Source organism: Danio aesculapii, chromosome 6 (genome assembly GCF_903798145.1).
Source record: "Danio aesculapii chromosome 6, fDanAes4.1, whole genome shotgun sequence".
NCBI lineage: Eukaryota > Metazoa > Chordata > Actinopteri > Cypriniformes > Danionidae > Danio > Danio aesculapii.
This window is the reverse complement of record NC_079440.1, coordinates 61586076-61608874: the sequence shown is the minus strand read 5'-3', so window position 1 is coordinate 61608874 and position 22799 is coordinate 61586076. Positions and strand designations below refer to the sequence as shown.

The 22799-nt window shown below is 38.1% G+C and overlaps 1 protein-coding gene across 1 annotated transcript in view; it reads left to right on the top strand.

Moving 5' to 3' along the window:
- Positions 1 to 2432: 2432 nt before the first annotated feature.
- The window catches only part of mbd6 (methyl-CpG binding domain protein 6), a 38267-nt gene continuing 17900 nt past the window's right edge, over positions 2433 to 22799 (top strand). The window contains exons 1-7 of the mRNA XM_056460670.1: positions 2433 to 2849; positions 4984 to 5162; positions 7130 to 7269; positions 12725 to 12827; positions 13387 to 13555; positions 17112 to 18857; positions 21051 to 21841. Coding sequence (XP_056316645.1) covers positions 7154 to 7269; positions 12725 to 12827; positions 13387 to 13555; positions 17112 to 18857; positions 21051 to 21841 — 2925 coding nt within the window. The 5' untranslated portion in view covers positions 2433 to 2849; positions 4984 to 5162; positions 7130 to 7153. The remainder of the gene's footprint in view (positions 2850 to 4983; positions 5163 to 7129; positions 7270 to 12724; positions 12828 to 13386; positions 13556 to 17111; positions 18858 to 21050; positions 21842 to 22799) is intronic.

Genomic DNA, 22799 nt, shown 5'->3' with positions numbered 1-22799 from the left:
AAAAGATCAAATAAAACACGAGGAGTGGCTGATATTTAATATCAAACTTTGTGTGTGTGTGTGTGTGTGTGTGTTTGCGATCTGTGTTTTATAATGTGCAAAACTTCCGGTTCATTAGTCGCTTAAAGAAAAGGGAAACGATATAACTGGGCTACAAATGTGTTTGTGATTATAATAATCCATAAATAATAGAGATAGAATATCAGATTGCAATGTCAGACTGCATATCGGACTGCTCTGCTATTGAAAAATAACTTAAAGATAGTATAATAAAATATAATATATCATTATTTTCATGTTGAACATTTTCATTGGCATTATAAATAAATGTACATTCATATTGCCAAAGCAATGCGGTGTTCCTGCACAGCCAAGTAGAGTAAAACAACAAAGAAAAACAAGACAGTAATTGACAATAATATCATGTCCACCATATTTTACAAGAATGATCAAATTTAAATGACATTAAAAAAAATCATGTGTGGAGACTTACAAGTCAGATTATTATATAAAAGGCAAAGTTTTAAAGCGTGCACAGTTCAGAAGAATCCCACCACACATGATCCATCCACCCGTGCGGGTATGGCAAGCCGTTTTAACATCTAATCTAAAACCCGTACTAGTATCTATTTTCATGTTATTAGTACTTATTTTTTAGATACTAGTATATTTTCCATTAAATACTAATACTTATTCATTAGATACTAGTGCTTTTAAAAATATACTAGTGCTTACTCATTAGACACTGGTTATTTTTGTTAAATACAAATACCCATTCAATAGATACTACTTATTAAATAGATACTAGTACTCAGGGGCGTAGCAGACATTTTAAAAGTGGGGGGACGGCTGTATAAGATCATATGTTCATATAATTATTAATCACCCGTATCTAAATGGTCTGTCTCTAAAAGTGAGGGGGACGTATCCCCCCGTCCCCCCAGGTTGCTACGCCCCTGCTAGTACTTATTCATTAGACACTAGTACTTATTAAATAGATACTAGTTCTTATTTATTAGATACTAGTACTTATTAAATAGATACTAGTTCTTATTTATTAGATACTAGTACTTATTAAATAGATACTAGTTCTTATTTATTAGATACTAGTACTTATTAAATAGATACTAGTTCTTATTTATTAGATACTAGTACTTATTAAATAGATACTAGTTCTTATTCATTAGATACTAGTACTTATTAAATAGATAGTAGTTCTTATTTATTAAATAATAGTACTAATTTCAATAGACTATTGTTTCAAGTAACAGATTAAATTTGTTTCCATTGATCTCTATGGGATCTGTCATTGAGATATCAAGTATTCAGTTTTGACTAGTTTGTATTCCAGCTGGGACTAGTACTTATTAATTAGACACTAGTTTCTAATTAATAGATACTAGTACTTATGTATTAGATACTAGTTCTTATTCATTAGATACTAGAATATATACTACAACTTATTTGAAAGATATTAGTACATATATAGTACTTGTTTGAAATGTTACTAGTAAAAATCTTTATTTTACTAGTTGAATGTTTAATTAAACTCTACTTTTCCATTTGGACTAGTCATAACAGAAGACGAGTAAAAAAAGCAGAACTGACTAGTAAATAAGAATTGTTACTTGTAATAATTATAAAAGATACTAATGAAAAACTACTAGTATTTATTTAATAGTTTCTAGAATTAATTGGTACCAGTATCTATTTAATAAGTACTAATATCGAATGAATAAGTAGTACCTAATAAGTAAGTACTAGTATCTAATCCTTAAGTACTAGTATCTATTAATTAGGAACTAGAATCTAATGAATAAGTACTAGAACCTAATGATTAACCACTCGTACATAAATTATGTGCTAGTGCCAGCTGGAATACTTACTAGTCAAAACTGAACAGTTATTATCTTAATGACAGATCCCATAGAAATCAAGTAAAATGTTAAATTTGTTAGAAACAACAGGTTCTATAGTCACTATTAAAATAAGTACCATGTAATAAATATAAAACTAGTATCTATTTAATAAGAATTAGCATCTAATGAATAAGTACTAGTATCTAATACAAATAACCAGTGTCTAATGAGTAAACACTAGTATATTTTTAAAAGCACTAGTATCTAAAGAATAAGCACTGGTAATTAAAGGAAAATATCCTAGTATCTAAAAAATAAGTACTAGTAGTAACATGAATATAGATACTTTATTTTTTATTAAAGCATATAACTGACAAAGCATACAGGATTATATGATAACATATATAACAGTCATACAAAACTAGTACGGGTTATAGATTACATGTTAGTCGGCTTGCCATAGTCCGGGGTGTTTTTCTGTTTTTGTCTGGCTCTCGCGCGCCTCCTAGTGCACGTGGAGCTGTACGGAATTCCCAACCCCGACAGCAGCTACTGCGCATGCGCGTACGAAAACTCCATGATTTTTTTTGGCACGGGATACCAGGGAAAAATAGGAACTTGGAAACGAAGATAAACTAAAAGCACCAACGCAAAGCCGCCATCAAGCCCTCGCTCGCCTGTGCACGCAGGAAAGACGCTTAGGAAGCTGCTGAACCTTTGAATGAAGCGATCTCTGGCTCTGCGGCCGAGCAGGATTCACGCGAAACTGGACGACAATGCACGGGGCGCAATAAAACCGAGCGTTATTGCTCTTTGTTTTTAAGCAGGACGGCTCGGATGGTGCTCGGGGATGAGGACGCGGGGAAGTGGCTGAAAATCTCTCGGCGGTAATAACATCTCCAGCGACGGCGACATCTGCGAGTCGAGCCCGTCGAGACGCTTGTTCTGGGTTGTGCAGCGACGAAGAAGCAGGAAACTTCGTAAACAGAGGTGCGTAGCGTAGCCTGTGAGCTAAACGAAGCTAACAGCGCGTCTACGCCGAACGCGACGCGACAAACCCCAACGCTTCGCATAGTGTAGTACAATCGAGCGTTCATGAATATGATGTCTAAAAGCGGGCTAGCTAGCAGTTTGTTTAATCATCCAGACGCAACGTTACACTCTTTAGAAGTAGCAGAGCGATGTTTAAGCGTATGTATTCTCAATTCCTTGTCGTATTTCAGTCCTACCTGTCTGGAAACTTGCAGAAGTTTTATTCGTTGCGGTTTGTTTACTCTTTTAGCCGAGCGTTAGCCGCATCACTCCAACCGCCGTAACGGCAGAATAAAAACCGTTAAAATATGTGATGCTTTCACTCTCCATAAGTTACATTTGAAATTTTGAGTTGGCGCGTTTAATATCAGTTTCAACCGTCACTTTCACTGTACTGTCAGCCATATGTCAAAGCGAGATTTGCAATCGTGGTTTGTACCCTAGCTACTAGCACTAGGACTATACACTAGAGTGCTTTTTCACTACTGTTTACATTGTGCACAATGTGTGACCAAAATTAGGTTGGATAATAGCACTATTTAAAATTAAAGATATGAAATATGATTAATGTTATTGGTGTACTTGATGGTCCAGTTATCCATGAATTTGTGAAGTCCATCTTCCCTTAAATGACAACTAAAACACAGTTCAACACATAAATTGACAGACAGTGGAGTGTCTGGAATTAAATAGTAATTTGGGGACAATTATTGACTTAAAATGGAGTTTAAAAACTAAATGTGCAGGAGTGTCAATGAAAGCATCTAATAGTACCATGGTATTCACAAACACTATGCTTTTTCTTGCTACTGTTTATTTTGTACACAATGTGGGACTAAAAGTAGATTGGATAATAGTACTATTTAAAAATTAAAGATATGGTAATGTTATTGGTGTACTTGATGATTTAATTTTGTGAATCCTGTCTTCACCTAAATGTATTTATGACAAATGACTGAAAGGAAAACAACTAAAGGCATAATGTTCAAGCCATAATATGGCTGACCGTGGTGTGTGTGGAATTATATAGTAATTTAGGGACAATTATTGACTTAAAATTGAATTTAGAAGCTAACTGTGCAGAAGTGTCAATGAAAGCATTTATAGCATCTAATGGTACCATGGTATTCACAAACCGTATGCTTTTATCCACGACCATTTATTTTGTGCACAACGTGTGACCTAAAGTAGGTTGTATAATAGTACTATTTAAAATGAAACGTACAATACTGTTATTGGTGTACTTTATAGTCCAATTATTCAGGATTTTGTGAATCATGTCGCCACTTGAATGTATTGATGACAACTGACAAAACCCCCCAAAAACAACTAAAACACAAAGTTCAATAAATAAGTTGACAGACAGTGGAGTTTGAGGAATTATGTAGTAATTTGGGCACAATTACCGACTTAATATTGAATTTAGTATTTAGTATCTAGTACCATAGTATTCACAAACAGTATGCTTGGTATTCTTTTTCTACTACTGTTTATTTTGTACACAATCTGTGACCAAAAGGATAATAGGTTGGATAATAGTACTATTTAAAATTAACCGTGATGCTGTTATTGGTGTACTTCATGGTCCAATTATCAATGATTTAGTGAATCCCATCTTCGCTTAAATGTATTTATGACAAATGACAGAAAGTAAAACTGCTACACATAAAATTCAATCCATAAATTAACAGACAGTGCGGTGGGTGGAGTTATGTAGTAATTTGGGGACAATTATTGACTTAAAATTGAATGTAGAAGCCGTGTGAATAAAAGCACGACAGCTCTGATGATTTTATTTTACTGAATCAATATTTTTCTTGTTGCTTGTTTTGTACAAATCCTTAAAGAAAATGAATGCTATAAATCAAACCACAGCTTAATCCTGCATCACTGTTTTTCCAGACAGAGTATTTCAGACAACTAAATGCATGGCATTATGGATGACGTTCATTTAAATACATTTAATATCAGAATATTTTTAATATGACTGTTGTTTATAATAGTTATATCTAAGATACATAAAAATGTTTATTCTAGCATTATCAGCGTCAGATTAAATGTTTCTGTTTTGTATTTATATGTATGTTTTCAGATTTTCCACTTTTGGATTTGCGCCACAGCATTACAGTCCATTGGAGAGGACCAGAGAGGATTGTGTGTGGAGACAGATTTGTGGTTCTCTCGTGTTGTCCTTCATTTATGCTGCCTAAATGTCCTTCAAAGGGTGCATTTCACGAACGGTGCTGACCAAGGCTGTATAAAAATGAAAAGGTATGTGTCAACAGAAGTTTCTTAACTTCTAGATATCATAAACACTATTTATTCACCTTATTTTGCAATGCAGAAGTAAGCTTTTTCAGTGATACATTTGATTTTGGGTAAATGTAAAACTAATTGGTCCATACCTGTCAACATTGGGATGTGAAAATAAGGGATATCAGAATCAAGCATTCAACTGCACCATAGTAGTATAAATTCAGTGGTCCCCAACCTTTTTATCACAGTGGACCAGGCAACGCTTGACAATTTTGGAGGGGAGGGTGGGTTTTGGTTCTGTGATAGATTGATAGGTGACAATCAACCATTTTCTCAGTGGATGACAAGCTGATAAAACATTGTTGTAACTCTGATACAAGTTTTATTTATGAAGAAAATTAAAAAGTAATGCACTGCACCGCATGTTCCATACAAAAAATGACCCTGATCGGTCTGTTCTTGTAAAGTGATTCACAGTGCGCTCGCAACAATCTGAAGATGTTTTCAACTGCGGAGCCTGGAAGACACGAGCGCATTAAGCTGCGCAACTCTATTGGAAATAATGAACTTGCATGTGAAAAAGACGGGATATGTGAAAAGCCGTCGTCATTTGCGATCTCCGTCAGTTGATCTTTTTCTCACACACACATGCTGGATTCACCTGAATAATTGTCAAATGGGTTGCGGGTTTATTCCTTGGCAGTTCACGGGTTCTTCACTGGGCCTTTTCCCCTTCGCAAAGAAACATTCCAGAGACGCCCGTTTCTTACTCATTTTGCTAGCTTGTGGGTTCAATGTCGGCACTCAAGTTAAAAGATTTTTCAAAATTAAAGATCGTTTAGACTAATAGATAATAAATAAATTGGAAATAATTGATGATTTCTTGTGAGACCTGGTACCAATTGATCCATGGACTGGTACCGGTCTGTGGCCCGGATATTGGGAACCACTAGTGTAAATCATTATTCATGTTCATTTCTGTTATATTTTGTATTTTTGATGGTTGATACATCTAGTACTCTAGTAATAATTGTCTGTTTTTATTTTGAACAAAAATAAATTGTAATTAAACTTAACTCTAGTTTTAGTGTCTATACTTAAGGGCAACTTTACCATTTTCAGAGCATAAACTGAACTCAAAACAGTTCCAGATTGTAGTTTTAGTGAAATGACAGCTGTAGTGCGAACATATTTGAATGTACAGTTGAAGTCAGAATTATTAGCCCTTAAATTTTAATTTGTTATTACTTTTCCCCAATTTCTGTTTAGCAGAGAGTATTTTCTCAACACATTTCTACTCATAATAGTTTTAATAACTCATCTCTAATAACTGATTTCTTTTATCTTTGCTATAATGACAGTAAATAATATTAGACTAGATCAGTGTTTCCCAACCCTGTTCCTGGAGGCACACCAACAGTACATATTTTGGATGTCTCCCTTTTCTGACCCATTAACTTTAGGTGTTGGAGTCTCTTGTGATATGATAAGAGGATTCAGGTGTGTTTGATTAGGGAGAGGTTGAAAATGTGGACTGTTGGTGCGCCTTCAGGAACAGGGTTGGGAAACACTGGACTAGATATTCTTCAAGATGCTAGTATTCAGCTTAAAGTGACATTTAAAGGCTTAACTAGATTAATTAGGGTAAAGTTAGTGTAAATAGGCAAGTCACTGTATAACAGTGGTTTGTTCTGTAGACAATACAAAACTAATATTGCTTAAAGGGGCTAATAATATTGACCTTAAAATGGATTTAAAACAAATAAAAACTGCTTTTATTCTAGCTGAAATAAAACAAATAAGACTTTCTCCAGAAGAAAAAATATTATAGGAAATACTGTGGAAAATTCCTGAATCTGTTCAACATCATTTGGGAAATATTCGAAAAAGAAATAATATTTCACATGAGGGTGAATAATTTTGCCCTCAACTGTAGATCTGAAGGGAAATCTGTATTTATATCTGGTATGTGTTATTTTTAGGAGCTGGATGTGTGTGATCAGAAAATGACGGGGGGCAGTGAGAGTGTAGCAGGAGAAAAAGATGGAGGAACGACGCTCATCGCTCAGGTCCCGGTCGGCTGGCGGAGGAAGGTGGAGGATGGAGCTGTGTCTTACATCAGGTTCGACTGTGCTTTGTTTACTCTCACGTGTTTGAAATCTGAGCGCCGTTGCTGCTAAATAAAGGTACAACAGGAACATTTTTCACTCAAGTTGCCTGGCAGCGATGATCATGCACAGATGTGTGTGACTTCACCCGAGCAAACGCTCCTCACACACATGCGAGCGTGTTTAGCTTTCACACTTGGGCTTCTGGTGTTGGGCAGATGCTAGGTCTGTCACCAGATTTATTTTTTGTTGTGTGATATATTGCACCAAAACCTTTTGTGATGATTTTTTTGGGTTATTTTAAAACCATTTTATGTTATAATGTGAGTTCTTTCTTTCAAAGAACACAAAATATTTTGGCATTGGAATTAATTTGAGTTTCATTGATTGTTTTGTTGTGATTTTTTTCTTTCTGTTGTGATTGGTTTGTTTATGTCTTAATCTTTCATTCATTCATTTTTAATTGGCTTCGTCTTAGTCTTGGAACCGCCAACTATTCCAGCATATGTTTTACGCAGCGGATACCCTTCCAGCCACAACCCAGTACTGGGAAACACTCATACAATCTCATATTTGCACACACACACACACGCATAAACACTATTGCCGATTTAGAATATTTAATTCCCCTATAGTGCATGTGTTTGGACTGTGGGGGAAACCGGAGCACCCGGAGGAAACCCACGCCAACACGGGGAGAACATGCAAACTCCACACAGAAACGCCAACTGACCCAGCCGGTACTCAAACCAGCGACCTTCTTGCTGTACGGCGATCATGCTACCGACTGTGCCATCGTGACGCCCGTAATTCAGAACAAACCAACCTAACGTAAAAATGTGTCGATACTTTTCCTCTTAGTTATCATTTGGATAAAAATTATTGCAGACTGTGTACCAAGCGGTAACCTCCCACTCTCCCTTGTGAAACTCCTACTGAAACTGCAGTTCATCGACTGGCCACTGGGGGCTGGCTCCAAAACAGAGCAAATTTCTATTGACCTCAATGTTGAAATGGCCAACTTTACAGCAAAAAAAAAAAAGTGTTTACAGCCTGATGCAAAAAATATTTTGATGTATATCGCTTAAATCACCCTTCATGACAACTGTGAGAGGGCTGACTTTTTAAAATAATTAATACATTTCATATATATTAGATATTATTATATATCATATATATTGACCTCAAGTCTGCCACATCGCCCTGCAAAACTTGACATGTATAACTTATTTTTGCTTTTGTTTTATGTGGCTTTACACAGTCAAAAGCCTTACAATTATCAGATAATATGGCATGCTTTGCACTAGGGTTGTGCCGATAGGCGATAGTATCGTGTATCGACGATAGGCAAAGATATCACAGAGAGCTGAGACCTATGACGATTTTAAAGATGATATTTTGCTAGTTTCGCATTATTGTAGACCTATTACATGTTTTAATTACGTTATTGAACAGTATTATTATGTTTAATCATCGTCATTAATAATAAATGAACTACAAATAATTTGACAGCCTCAGATGTTTGTCTTATTTGTGTTTAATTGGAAAGAATGATAAACACAGACATGCTCATTTTCCAAAAAATAGCCTATTTTATTTATTTTAAAATATGTTAGGCCTATATTTATTTATATAAGCTATTAAAATTAATGTTATTAATTTATTTAAACAAGCCTATATTAAATTAATTTACATCCTGCATTTTACCATTCGTTTTGGCTTTAATGAATTATTGAACAGATTATTAATAACTTCTCAAAGAACACTTTAGTTAGCGCAGTGAAAAGTTTTGTATGTAGGCCTACAGACAATTATTTAATATTAGAGCCATGACTGCGGCGTGTCGGCAATAGCCTGTGTCTAAAATGAATCTATTTCTCTTATCAGAAAACAATAAACACATAGCAAATGCAAATATGACACTGTTGATGACTAGTTTTGTGTCAGACCTGAAGCCGCTCCACAATCAACAATCAAACACCTTCACCGCATGGAAAGAGTCATGCACGTGCAGCGAGTCCTCCGTCCACTCCTCGTCTTAAAGGCCTTAATGCATCCTAGATTATTCTGTGCGTAGAAAAATATCATTTCATTTGCTTTCATCCATTTAAATTATATCCATTTTGCAGCAGTCTTGCGGATAACCACATGGCCCCAAGTTGTCACCACATTCTGTCTAATGGCGCACTGTTGCATTGAGTCTTGTTTGAAATATTTTGGGTCTCAGCGGCTATTCAGCTGTAAGAGCGCCGTGATTTGCATTGGTTTCCAAGATAAAACGTAATGCAAATGAAGTAGATTATTAAATAAGTACAAAAATCAACCAAAAGGTTATTAAATAGGTTTAGAAATGGTTAAATAAATGAGCAAATAAGTAAAGATAACACTGCTGCGCCCCATACAATAGTATCATGTATCTGCGATCTCACAGGAGGACAATATGGTGATCTGAAAATTTCATATATCGCCCAACACTACTCTGCACTAGGCCTGTCACCATATCTTTTTTTGTTGTACGATATATCACACCAAAATATATTGCGATTGAATGATCTTATTGTCATTTTAAGACCATTGTATGCCACTCATTATATAATGCTAGAATGACATTATAATATCATCACAATGCCAGTTCACTCTTCCAAAGAACAGATCATATTTTATTCTTAAGCATATTTCATTTAATTATAGTCATTTTATTAATTTAATAATTAGGCATTAAACTCAGAATGTGAAAACGCATATCCTAAATAAATAATAATTGTTAACAAAAGAGTAACAGAGGCTGTGATATCTGCTGCTAGGGCCCCGTTTCAGAAAGGAGGTTAAGTGAAATATCAGAGTATGTTAAGCCTGAAATGAGAGAGTTTTCCGTTTCAAAATGGCAGTTTTGTCAAACGGCAGAAAACAGGGTAAGTAAGCCTGTTTCTGAAAGAGAGGTAATTTTAGCTCAGAATCAGTTACTGTGGTGACTTACTCTGTGAACCTAACCTGGTCAAGAGCAGGTTTTATCCTCTTGGAGTTTCTGTTGGTCTCCTTCCCTCTTTTAAAGACAAGGCGGTATTTCTCGTCTTAGGTTCTCACCGACCTATTTGGAAATGTGCATAAAAAGAGCGGTTGATTGGAAACGCAAAGATGCACATAATTTTTGAAAATAGGCATAAAAAAACACATGAGCATAACTGAGGAGGATAAACTTTTTATTCGATAAGAATAGAATGCGTATGAACATTCATTGTGTGTCAGCATTGTCCTCTGAGGTGAAAGTCATTTAATAAATAAAGAAAAGATTCACACAGCTTCCTCTACCACAGTAAATTCTGTTTTTACTGTTGATATTTGGCACCAGTTAATCAGGATGTGACTATTTTGTTCTCTTTGACTTGTTGGATGGAAACGCTGCTTTATTCCCCCATCTGTTATGCCATATTCCAGTTTTGCACATGAATTTAATTCACATTTTTGGATGGAAATATAGCTATTGCATACATTTCAGTCACACAAAGAACAAAGTCACGCACGAGAATGGCTTGTGCTTTTTTAATGAATAATTAGCTTAAATTCACTGACCTTCGACAGGGACATGTGCTGTAACTACATTAATGGGATTATCACTCGTTCTAATAAGTATTGTTTAGTTCTGCTTACATTCTAAATGTCATATCAGCCTCTACCACTTGATCAATAATAAAGGCAGATACTAAAGTGCACTCTTTAATCTATTACTAGCTCAACTTTAGAAATGTCATCTTAAACTGATCAACGTGTGTAAAAGTGGGAACCTTAAATTCAACATTTCCACTGAACACTGAGTTAAGGTTATCTGCATTCAGATTTGTTGTAGAAACCATGCAGTAGCCTATTTAATGTCATTTAATGCAATTACATCTGAAATAACTTCAATATTACAGTCAATTCCACACTTTTTCAAGTGAAAAGTTTATAAACATCACGCATTACATTACTTATTTTATTATAGTTAAATATTTAAATACTTTAACTGTAAACTTGCGCATTACCTTGAGCCGCTGTTTCCCCCACGCTAACTGTCTCTGTTTCACTGATGCAGTGGTGTTGCTTTTTTAAATATACGTTCATATTTGTTATAACATTGCATGAGCATATCAAGTTCAGCTGGAGAAAGAAATGCTGATCTCTTTTTTTCAGATATTGCCATAGTCGCTCGTAATATCTGCGCTCCATTGATAATGCCTTTACATAGTCGCGGTGTGTGCGCTTAACTCGCGTTGGTTCAAAGAACAACTCAAAGTTGATTGACCTACCTTAGATCAGCTATTCTGAAACCGAAAACCGAGTTTTCTCGGTAATGCTGAGTTCAGACTGCAGGATTTTCAAAGTAGTCGTGTCACGGATGTTTTCACACTGCATGACTATCTGGGCTAGCGGTCCGCCGTGCTGTGTTTAGACTGCAAGATAGATCGGCGACAGGAGAGTTCACACTGCATGACTTTAAAATAGGAAGAATCGCCGACAACTTCGTCCAAACTACATCTCACAACCAAACACACGAGATGTGACATGGAAACAACACGAGGTCACGTAGTATATATTTTATCATCAACTACATAATGAGAAAGAATCCTTTAATGGGGTAGAAAATGTACTTATTTTGCTCACCTGGGTTTAAAGGGAATTATCAATTTCTCCTCAACTTTTTTTCTTCTTGGACACGGTTGTGGTATTGCTCAGATGACGTGTCAAACAGACACAGTGCTCCTGCCTAATTTACATAAGTTTTTCCTCCATTTCTTGGGTCCAAATAAACTGAAAAGGAGCGCTTTTAACTCCTCCCCCAACCTCCCGCTGGCCTACCGGTACCCACGCTAGTGGATGCTGCTCTCTCATTGGCTGTAGATGATTGCTGATGTTATTTTCAAGCAGAACTCATTCACACGGCATGATTCGAGTCGCCGACAGCTCCAGATATTTAGCATGCCAAATATCTCACGATATTCTCTCAGATCGCGTCTTTGATAGTTCACACTGTGTGATTGTTATTCGAGCAACGATTTGCCTGTGATTTCAGGCATTTGTCTGCGATTTCTCAAAACCTGTTCGCGAGTCAAAATCAGGGCTAAAATCATTCAGTCTGAACTCTGCATAAGTCAACTCAGAGTTTAAGTTTAAACTCAGAGTTGGTTGAATTTCCTTACTGAAACAGGCCCCAGATCTATTTTCAGCTGCCAGACACCCACATGAAAATATACTTTAGTAATTTATAGTAAATACTACTGTGTTTTTTTACTCATACTGACACTGACACCTCCAATAGAGATGGAGATGTTGCACAATCAGCTAAAGTGTTGCTAGAATTGTTTTTTAAATAGTCGCTATGTTAATTATTGTGACTGATCTACCCTGCGCCTAATTGTGCTCTCAAAACAATCAAGTAATCACAACCATATCTGGTATTAATAAGTGTTATACATGTTTCTTTTTCTTCCTCAGCCCGAGTGGTACAGTCCTTCAATCGGTGGATGAGGTGAGGCTGTATCTGCGCACGGATGGCACATGTAAGTGTGGTCTCGAGTGCCCGCTTGTCCCAAATAAGGTAAGATAAACTATCAAATGTTGTTATTATTTTGCACATTTTATTTTGCCATTATCATCCAATAGTAAAGAGATGAATCACTGAAAAAGACTTGCATGCAATAACTACTGTTGTTATTGGTATTAGTTAATGTTATTTAATGTATTTACTACTATGAACAACTACTACTATTACGCTATTTATCAATTTTTATTCATGTTAAATAATGCTAGTTAAGTCACTGTGCATTAACTCTATATTTGCATTGTAATAATGCATTAGTAAATGCTGAACCATGATTATTAAATGCTTTACTAGATTATTCATACTTAGTTAATGTTAGTAAATGCATTAACGTTAACTAATGAACCATTATTCTAAAGATTTACCTTTTTATTACACTGCAAATCTGATTACATTGCAACTGCAAGGGTAATTTCAGTAGGTTATATGCATATAGCACATTGTTTACTGTGTACTGTGATAAAACAATCCATTTTACAGAAGTAAAAGGTAGCGTGTATAAAAAAAACTGAAATATAAAGTAAATGTTGCTAATAGTCTCTTTAAATCAACGCAGGTCTTTAATTTTGACCCAGCTGCAATGGTCCAAGCTCCTGGTCATCAGTCGGGTAAAGTGGAGGAAGACATGACCAAACTCTGCAACCATCGCAGGAAAGTAGACGCTATGACAGCATTGTGTCAAAGCATGCATCCCTCACATCTCGCACCACTGGCTCAAGCCACAGGTATTGCATCTTTACATGTCTTTACATACCATATATTTGATGTAATGTTTATTTATATTTAGATGTTCATTATGTATATGATACAAATCCTGAGTATAAATTTAAATATCTATGTAACAAAATTGTTTTGTTTATATTTATGTGTGTATATCACGTGTGTGTGTGTGTGTGTGTGTATATATATATATATATATATATATATATATGTGTGTACATAATACACAGACTTTTGTGATATATTGTGAAGTATATTGTGAAAACAAGCATTTCTTATAGTGTAAATGTTCTTTATAGACCATTTCGAGGGATGTAAACAATAACAAAGGTCCTAACATTTTTCCTGTTATACATTTTTAATTTCCATAGCTTCCGAGATTTCAAAAAGCTTGACATATTGATAAATAATGTTATGATAGGTGTTTTAACATACATTTCTGATTGGATCGATTGCCTTTTTTACAGTTATGAAATCGTTTGACAATAAACAGGAACTGTTCAATGTGCATCCCCACATTGAAATGGTCTCTAGGCACTGTATTTTGAGCATTTGTCAGTAATGCTAATGATGCAAAGGGCAACTTTTTAAACAATGCTGGGCAATTTTGTAAAGCACTGTTGTTAGGTTGCATTTTCATTAAGAATGGGCAACAATACTGTATCTGTATCCCATTGCCTTAATTAGATAATTTCCCAAAATTTCCCAGAAGCATTGCTTAAAAAGTTGCCCTATGTATCAAAATCCCCTCCAACAGGTTGTTTTCAATCATGTGGTTCTGGATTGAAATTCAGATGGAGGGCAGGAAGTAAAGAAACTGAATGGGAGACATAGAGGAAAGTTTGTATTTTTGTGATTTATACCGTATTTCGAAGGAGATGTAAATAGAAAACAAGCACATATGTTGGGCATGATCCTTGTATCATGAAGAGGGCCAAGTTTTATACTAAACTAAAATATATTTGCCTGTCATTGAGGCAGTAGATAATGTGTAAGCTATTACCTTACATAAAAATACTAAAGTAAATACTATTGACCATCTTCAATGCTGAAGTGCGCTCGTTTTTGCGATTGTTTTTGAACTTCCGATTCAGCCGCCTATGGGAGAAATGACTAGGAATAATAAACGACACAAAACGGTCAAACTACTTGCTCTACACGCAAGTGTTTTCATGACTATACAGACAACGTAGAATAATATAATACGTAAACATCAGTTTGCAACACCGAGCTGTTTTTAACGTCTAAAAATGAATGGAAGTGAATGAGACTGGAAGTCTCGAGCCAAAAAGATTCCAGTGGCTGCGCCCACTCATACGTGAAGAATAAGGTGAATAGTGTTTGAAAGCGTACTATAGACAATTACTTGAATTAAACTCTCATAGTAATTATATTGTTGCTGTGGTACAACGCAACTGTAGCTTCAGTTTTCTTCACTTTAGTTATACACCATCACAATGCACCATTGTTTACGCTAACGTTATAAATAAAATAAATACATTTATTATAGTTTATCACATTACTATACTACAGTTTTCTGTAACCTTCATTACAGAAAAGCTGTACACGTTATACACTTTACAATGTAGTTCAAAAGCATGTTTATTATACATTACTATAACGTTAGCTTTTTCTCCCCATGTCAGATCTTCCAGACATCTCAAAATAGCAGATGAAAGCATACGCATAGTCGCATAGTCCACACTGTTATTTATTTATTTCTGTTAGGGGGAATGAATTTAATGAACTTATCATAAACAAACATTCACTGTTGCTGCGCTTCTCGATGTTCACGTTACAGTTGTTTATTCCACCAAAATGCCAGTAAAGAGTTGTGCCGCCTTCCGTTTTTCAGCAGCTTCTTGAACTTTCTCCCCTTTATGAGCAAAAACTTTTGGAAGTATATAAAAGCTGTTCGGCATTTCTTATTTTGGCCAATTTAAACATTTATAAACGACACAAAACAGAAATGTTTTGATGTTCTGATAACAATTCCTATGTAGAAGAATTACTTCCTGCCCTCCATCTGAATGTTGTGCGTCATCAAGGCCGTCATTTGAAAACAACCTATTAGATCAAATTTTACTTGTCATATACAGAGTCATACACAGTATGATATGCAGTTAAATACACAACCGTAACAATTGTAAAAAAAATAATAACAATAAGAATCAAAATTTTGGAGAAATATAAATGCAATAGAAAATCAAAGCAAATATAAAATATTTTAAGACTTTCGATATAGAGTATGAGGCTGTAGAAAAAAATTACAAAGTATAAGAACATAAAAGAGCTATCTGTACAAACGGAAACATCAAGTGTTTCTAACAAAGTGCATGGTGCATAAGAGAGGAATAAGAGAGGAAGAATTGTGTCCTATAGGTGAGTGGTTCTCAACCATGTTTCTGGAGGACCACCAGCACTGCATAATGGCTGTTTCTCAATATGCATTCTTCAGCCCTCTTGCGCCCTTGTGTCCTCATGTAACGTAATCATCAACCGCCAAAGTTTCAAAACTCAAGACCGCAAGAACGGAGGATGTGTGAAAGAACCCAGATGTGTTCTTGATATCGGAGATGCATTGATGCAGACTTGAGCACAAAACTCACTGAAGAACTCCCAGAAGTCATTGTGGCTGAATAAAGCAGGTGGGACGTGCAGCATTTTTATTATTAAAATTCCGAGGTATAAGTATCTCAGGAATTTTCCTCAATGAGATGGTAAGAGTAAACATTTAAATGAAAATCGCAATAGATGCATAAACATATTAAGGGAGTTTATTTGCTGAGATCCATAATAAAATCTGTTTTATTTGTATTGAGCAAAGTCTATTTTTCAATTCATCTTTATTTCTCTTGTGCTTTAACAATGTAGATTGTGTCAAAGCAGCTACAAAGGGAAGATTATTAAACTGAAACAGTCAGTCTAGTTTTCAGAGTTGAAGTTCAGTTTAGCTCAGTGTAATTTAGTTTTTACAGCTGAAAGTCCAAACACTGAAGAGAAAATCCATCGATGCGCAGCTCCACAAGTCCTGAACCATGCAAGCCAGTGGCGACAGTGGAGGAACAAACTTCACCAATTGACCAAAGTGAAGGAAAAAAACCTTGAAAAAAAGTCTATTAGTAAGGCTTTTGTGCATGCTGTATATATTAACAAGGATAAAAATCATAAATCGTTGTATGAATGCTGTAATGTTTAAAGATCATGTGACCATCGGAAAGAACACATCATTTAATTTCTCACAGGACGTGTTCTCTGTTCTCGTGGTCTCCCGAGTTCGTTCTTCCAAGGTAACCTGGCAAGAAAAGACTCCATGAAAATGCTAATTCGTTCTCTGCATTGGAATTGAGAAACGGCCATTGTCTCCTCAAGCAAACACACCTGATTCAGATCATCGGCTTATTAGCAGAGACTGCAAGATCTGAAAAGGGTGTGACAAAGGAGACATGCAAAATGAGTAGTGCTGGTGGTCCCCCAGGAATGCGCTTGAGAACCACCGCTATAGGTAGTTTGTCAGTCATCAGCATACATTGAGTTATGTTGTGTGCTTGTGTGTTTAAGGAGGTGTTGTATGCTCAGTGGACGGCAGAGAGTCGAGAGGATCAATGCTAACACATGGAGACGGAGCCCACTGCACTTACCCTCAGCCCAGACACAGCCAGCCCAAACCCAACATGGGCTTTCCTCTGTCCTCCTCTCGCTCTGTTCTGCAGAACGGCTCTGTTAATCTCTCACAGATTTCACGACCTTCAGATCAGGGTTCACCTCTGAAGAAACCCCAGACGCCTATTTACGCAAAACAGCAGTGGAGCCCTCATCCGCCGCCCTTTCAAAACACCCCCCAAAGAACAGCACACAACCCAACATCTCCTAACAATGTAAAACCAATGCAAGCGCATCCTCCAGACTCCGTAAACTCGTTTTCATTTTCATCATCTCTTAGCAATCGAACTATTCCACCAATGTCCCAGGGGGCGAGTGTTAAGTCTCCGTCTCCTCTTTCGCCGTCTCGCACACGGGACTCGTTCTCACCACACCAGCGTTCTCGACACTCCTCCACGTCTTCACTATCCGATCATCAAATCTTCATCCAGGGAGCCAAACCTCTGCATCCCACAATGCCTTGCTCTTCTCCCAAGCTTCCCAATGCACCCTTGAGTCCGTGTAGTCGTCTGGAGGGCATTCTGCAGCACTACAAAGATTGCAGTACGTCCTCTAGCATTAGCACCAGTGCTAACCAAAGCAACCACCAGGCGTCATCGGTGGTTCTTCCCAATGCAAGTGATAAAAGGAACGGAGCGATGCTCGGACAGATCCTCAATCAAAAGCAAAAGAGCCACGTCAATAACTCTTTCCCTGCTAGCAGCCTTTTATCGGCGGCTGCTAAAGCACAGCTGGCCAATCAGAAAACAGAAGGGCTGTCCGCACTCCCGCTTGCAGGCCTTGACAAGGAACAGCAGTCAAAGGTATTGAGTAGCACTTTAAACAGTAGCGTCCACAACACTTCCTCCAGACCGCAGGCTCTGACCGCCCTCTTGCTTCCGCACTCCCCTGCTTCCCCCTCCGAGAAAAACCTGCGGCGCAAACGGCAGAGGCGGTCGCCTACCGTTTTGAGCATGCTGAAAGACACGCAGTTGGGTCGGACAGTTTTAGATCTTTCCTCACCACCTCAGCTCATCCCTCCATGCTCTTCTCCTCCCGCACACAACAGCTCCGACAACATCCGGCTGCCTGTCAATCCTCCGAATTGCAGATTGCAGGATTCGGAGGACTGCAAGAAGCCGGGGATTGCTAATTTGCTTTCCTCCACATCTCCATCCCAACCCCTCTCCGCCCTGCTTCACCTTCTTAGCATGCAAAACGCAAATCAGCAGTGCATTGGTGCCAAGCCAGGTAACATGCACGCAAATACATCACCCAGACCCATCACTCCACTGCCGCCCCAAGGTGACGGGCAGTCTGTGTTACGCATACACAACCCAATCCCACACTCCCAAAGCACAACCCCTACTCTAGACTCCCAGCAGCCGGTATCCCAAGCGTTTCCGATAATGGGTGACGGGACAACAGCAAACCTCAAAACCACCTCCAGCAACACCATCCTGAACCTGAGCCAGCCCCACGTGGGCACCACTACGCCAGACCTCAGCGGTTCAATTATATCCATGATCAACCAGATGTCCTCAAACTCCTGCTTGCCCACATTTGCGGAGAAAGTTTGTGGGTCCAAAACAACCGAGGCTTATCCTGAGCTCAGTACCTATCAGATTAACCAGTCAAACCACAGTCCTGATGTGGAAGATAAAGGTAAGACTGTTTATCCTGTGTTTATTTGGGTATAATCATATCTGGGGATGAATTCACATATCTTAACTGAAACTTTTTAAGTTTGCATTTCATGAAATATTTTAGAGTAGTTTAGTTTGTCTGATTCTGTCATGGCTTTTATTGAAGACTTGATCAACTCTGACCATAATCACAATCAAATTTTGGTAGCAAAGTTCCTGTGAACATTTCTAATATTAATAGCTAAAACATGTAGATGGTGTTATGTTGTAATGCTCAAACATAATCTAAACCATCGTATCTTTGGGGATTTAGTGTAATGGGTTATCCTGACGTTATTAATGATTTACAGGGATTTTTTTATTTAATTAAAATGTACTTGCTGTTTACTCACTCTCAAGTGGTTCATCGTAACCCGATGAAGACCTTGTAGATCAAAACGTTGCAGTGCTTCCCACACTAACTTTGCGTTCACACCAAAGGCAGTGAGAGTGTCGAATGTCGCTCTGACCACCCTGTTGACAACGCTGTTTGCCTTCAGCTTCGGCGGCGAGAGCATCGAAATTCGCTACATTCATCTTGCATTTAAAGGGGCCGTTGCAGCATATCATATCAGGTCCATTCCCGCATCAAACATGCTTTCTAGTGTGGAAATGTTGTGCACTTTTAATCAAATTAATTTAACTATGGAAGATCAAGTTGCATGTGGTGTGGCTTTGCTCCACTTAATTATCCAATGTGTCCATATGTCTGAAATATCCTGAAGCAGCAATACTGTATTTTGTATTGTCGCACGACATTCCTGCTTTTTTTTTAAAAGAAAGACATTAATGCACATCAGTAACTCGCTATTGACTTTTTTTAATGTATATTCCTGTAAGAAAACATTGCAAATAATTGGAAATCCGGCAACCACAATAATCAAACCCTTGGGAACAACTGTGGTCGGAACCAACTGTGGTCGGAACCAAACTCATCTCAAGCGGTGGACTTCTACATTCTGATTGCTTGCCGTCGAACCACGTCATAGCTCATTACCATAAAGCTGACTTGATTTCAACTCAACGCCCACACTGGCGAAGACGCACCGTGTTGCTCTTTGCCGCTTATAGGTGCCAGCTCCCATTGAAAATGAATGACTTCCGGCTACTTTGACGCTCTCCGCTTTCGGTGTGAACATACTTTACTTGGGCAGGCCTCTCAGGTAAATTAACACCCGCCAAATTATATTTAGTGACACATTTTTTTTGTTACTATTATTAACGTCCTTTTACACTTTTTTTTTTTTTTTTGTATCCGCCTAATATAACCAAACATCCGTGATCGATTAAGTAGTGGAAAATAATCTCTTGTTTACCTGTTTTGTTCTGAGAGCGAGACCTGTCAGCACTCCCACAGATACACTCAGAGCTTTGCAGACCCACAGAGGCGCGCCTTTTTGGGACTTAAAAAGTTCGTCCTGTCCAAGTTAAATCTCCTAAAATGTCCAGGATTCAACTTTTGCTTTCGCTTTCTAAAGCTTGTATGCGCTTTGCGTTACTCCTTGTCTAAAATGTCTTTGGCATTCAAGTTTGCTTTGAACTTGTAAGAGAGAGAGAGAAGCAGATTTGACCTTCGGTGTGTGCACATGACTCTTGAATAGCATAAAGAGAAATAGTAATTTCACTCATTAAAAAAAAAATGTGTAAAACAGTGTCATAATAAAAAAAAATAATGATTAAAAATGAAATTACACAAATTAAATTAACACAATTATGTTTTGTTTGTCGCATTTAATTAACTATTAATGTGATGCGGGTAAATGGTGAATTTTAATCTGGCTACCACCGCAAGTATATTTCAAACCTGTGGGAAGCACTGCGTTGTCCAATTAAATTGTCTTTTGAGAGCTGAAGTGGCAGCGTGCTGATTCTTTCTACTTCTACTGTGTTGTTTTTGACTTGATCGAGCACCTGCCTTTAAGATTTTCTTAGATATGCGCACACTGATGTGTTTATTTCTATGAACTGTCACTTAAGGCAAGGCACATTTATTTAGATTATAAAATCAAAACAACAAAAAATAATGATGATTAAAAACAGGTTTTAAAGGGATGTAATAGAGTAGAAAGACAATAATAATGAGACTCTAACACTTAACAGGAATATCTTGTGTATTCTGCAGTACAGCGTTTGGTATTTGATGGCTTATTTACACTTTGTTTGTTTTCTGCAGGTCCTGTAGAGACGATAGACTCAGACACACGATTGCTGGCTGGCTGTGAGCCCGACCACGGCCTCTCGTTATCCACTGCCCCAACTTCTGACCTTACCAACCCTGGCACAGACCCTGCAGTCTCCCTCCCGCTCGCCGAGGCTTTTCCCTTCATGACCCAAGAACAGCTCCTCCAGCTCCTGTCCTCCAATGCTGGCCTGCCTTCCCTTCTGCCGCCCTTCCTAGGTTCCCTACCTCTCGGCCTCTGGACGGGCAGTCAACCCTCGACGCCGGGCAGCACCCAATCCCAGCATCCACCCATAGGGAGTCAGGGATCTCCTCTTAACCTTCTCAACCAAGCCGAGCTCCCTCTTAATGTCCTGAGCCTGTTAAATCCCGCAGGATCGGCTGCAGCGCTGCCCCCGGTGGCAGGGGTGGAAACTGGAGAAAAGCCCCCAGGGCTTCAAGCTCTCCTAATGGCTTCTTTGCTACTTGGACAGAATCCTGCAGCCATGTTACCGTTACCGGCACTCAATCTGGAGCTTCCTACGCCACCGCAGCAGGTTTTTACAGACGGGGTGTCTCTGGAAAAGCCCCCTGCTCTGCTGGACTCTGTGCTGATGGGGCCAGGGCTTCTGGAGGCTCTTCAGACTCTTGCGCCGGGTGCAGACGGCCAGTCGCTGCTGCTTTCTGCCCCTCTTGCTGCTCCTCCACCCGCATTCCTGTCCCTCAATCCCGCTCTGCTGGCCGCAGCTCTCGCCCAGACCGAACCCCTACCCAACCACACGCCATCCCCCCCTCCACATTCTCAGGTATATGCACTTCCGAACACTAAATGCATGCTCCCGCTGTGTGTGCTCATAGTCTGCATGCTGTGATGAGGTTTCCCAACTGGAAATAGCCTTAAACCCTTGTGTGCTGTTGGGTCGGTTTCATCCACTCTGGCGAGATTTTGAGTCTTAATTTGGCCACAACTTTCTCTCTGTTTCAGAAAATGTGATGGTTTTTGGTAACAAATCTTATTTGGACACACATTTTGTGAAAATGCTTAGAAATTAAAAAATAAAATTCAATAATACGCTCTGGGCAAATGTATTACCTGTTTGTTATGTTGGTGCTGTTTTTGCCCCATTGACTTTCATTATAATCCTATTTTTTGATTGCAAATCCATGACAGCATATAATCATGCATTCTGGATTGTTGCTGGTTTTCCTTTTGGGAGGAGGAATAATGTTTAATTTCTACTGTTGATCATCAGTTACAGTGCAGGAAAAGCTTAGTTTCTGCCTTCAAGTCAGGGCTCAACAATAAGGACTGCCTGATGGCCGTGAGAGATGCTTGAGACAGTAGACACTGGCCCGATCAGGGCCTGCGACTATTTGTCAATTGTGTGCAAATTCAGTCTTATGGCCTGTTTCGACTGACTGGTATCGTACGGGTCACCTTTATAAGCCTTGCGTTTCCACTGCCTAAATGGTACCAAGGGTACCCTTTTGGTGGGCATGGTGTATGATAGAAAGTTTCAGTCGACGTCATTCTCGCTCGAGGAAATCTTCCTTAAAGTAAAGCTGTACGGTTCGTTCACATATCATATGTGAAGCACTTCTCACACAACAGATGCTTCATACACATAAACACCTGTGTCTAAATGTTCATTACTAACCTTTCTATGAACATGAGTTGATTATAACTGCAGATCAGTGACAGTGGGAAATAGCCTACTGTAATGTCTGCAGTTATATAAAATAAATAACTCCAACATATGAACC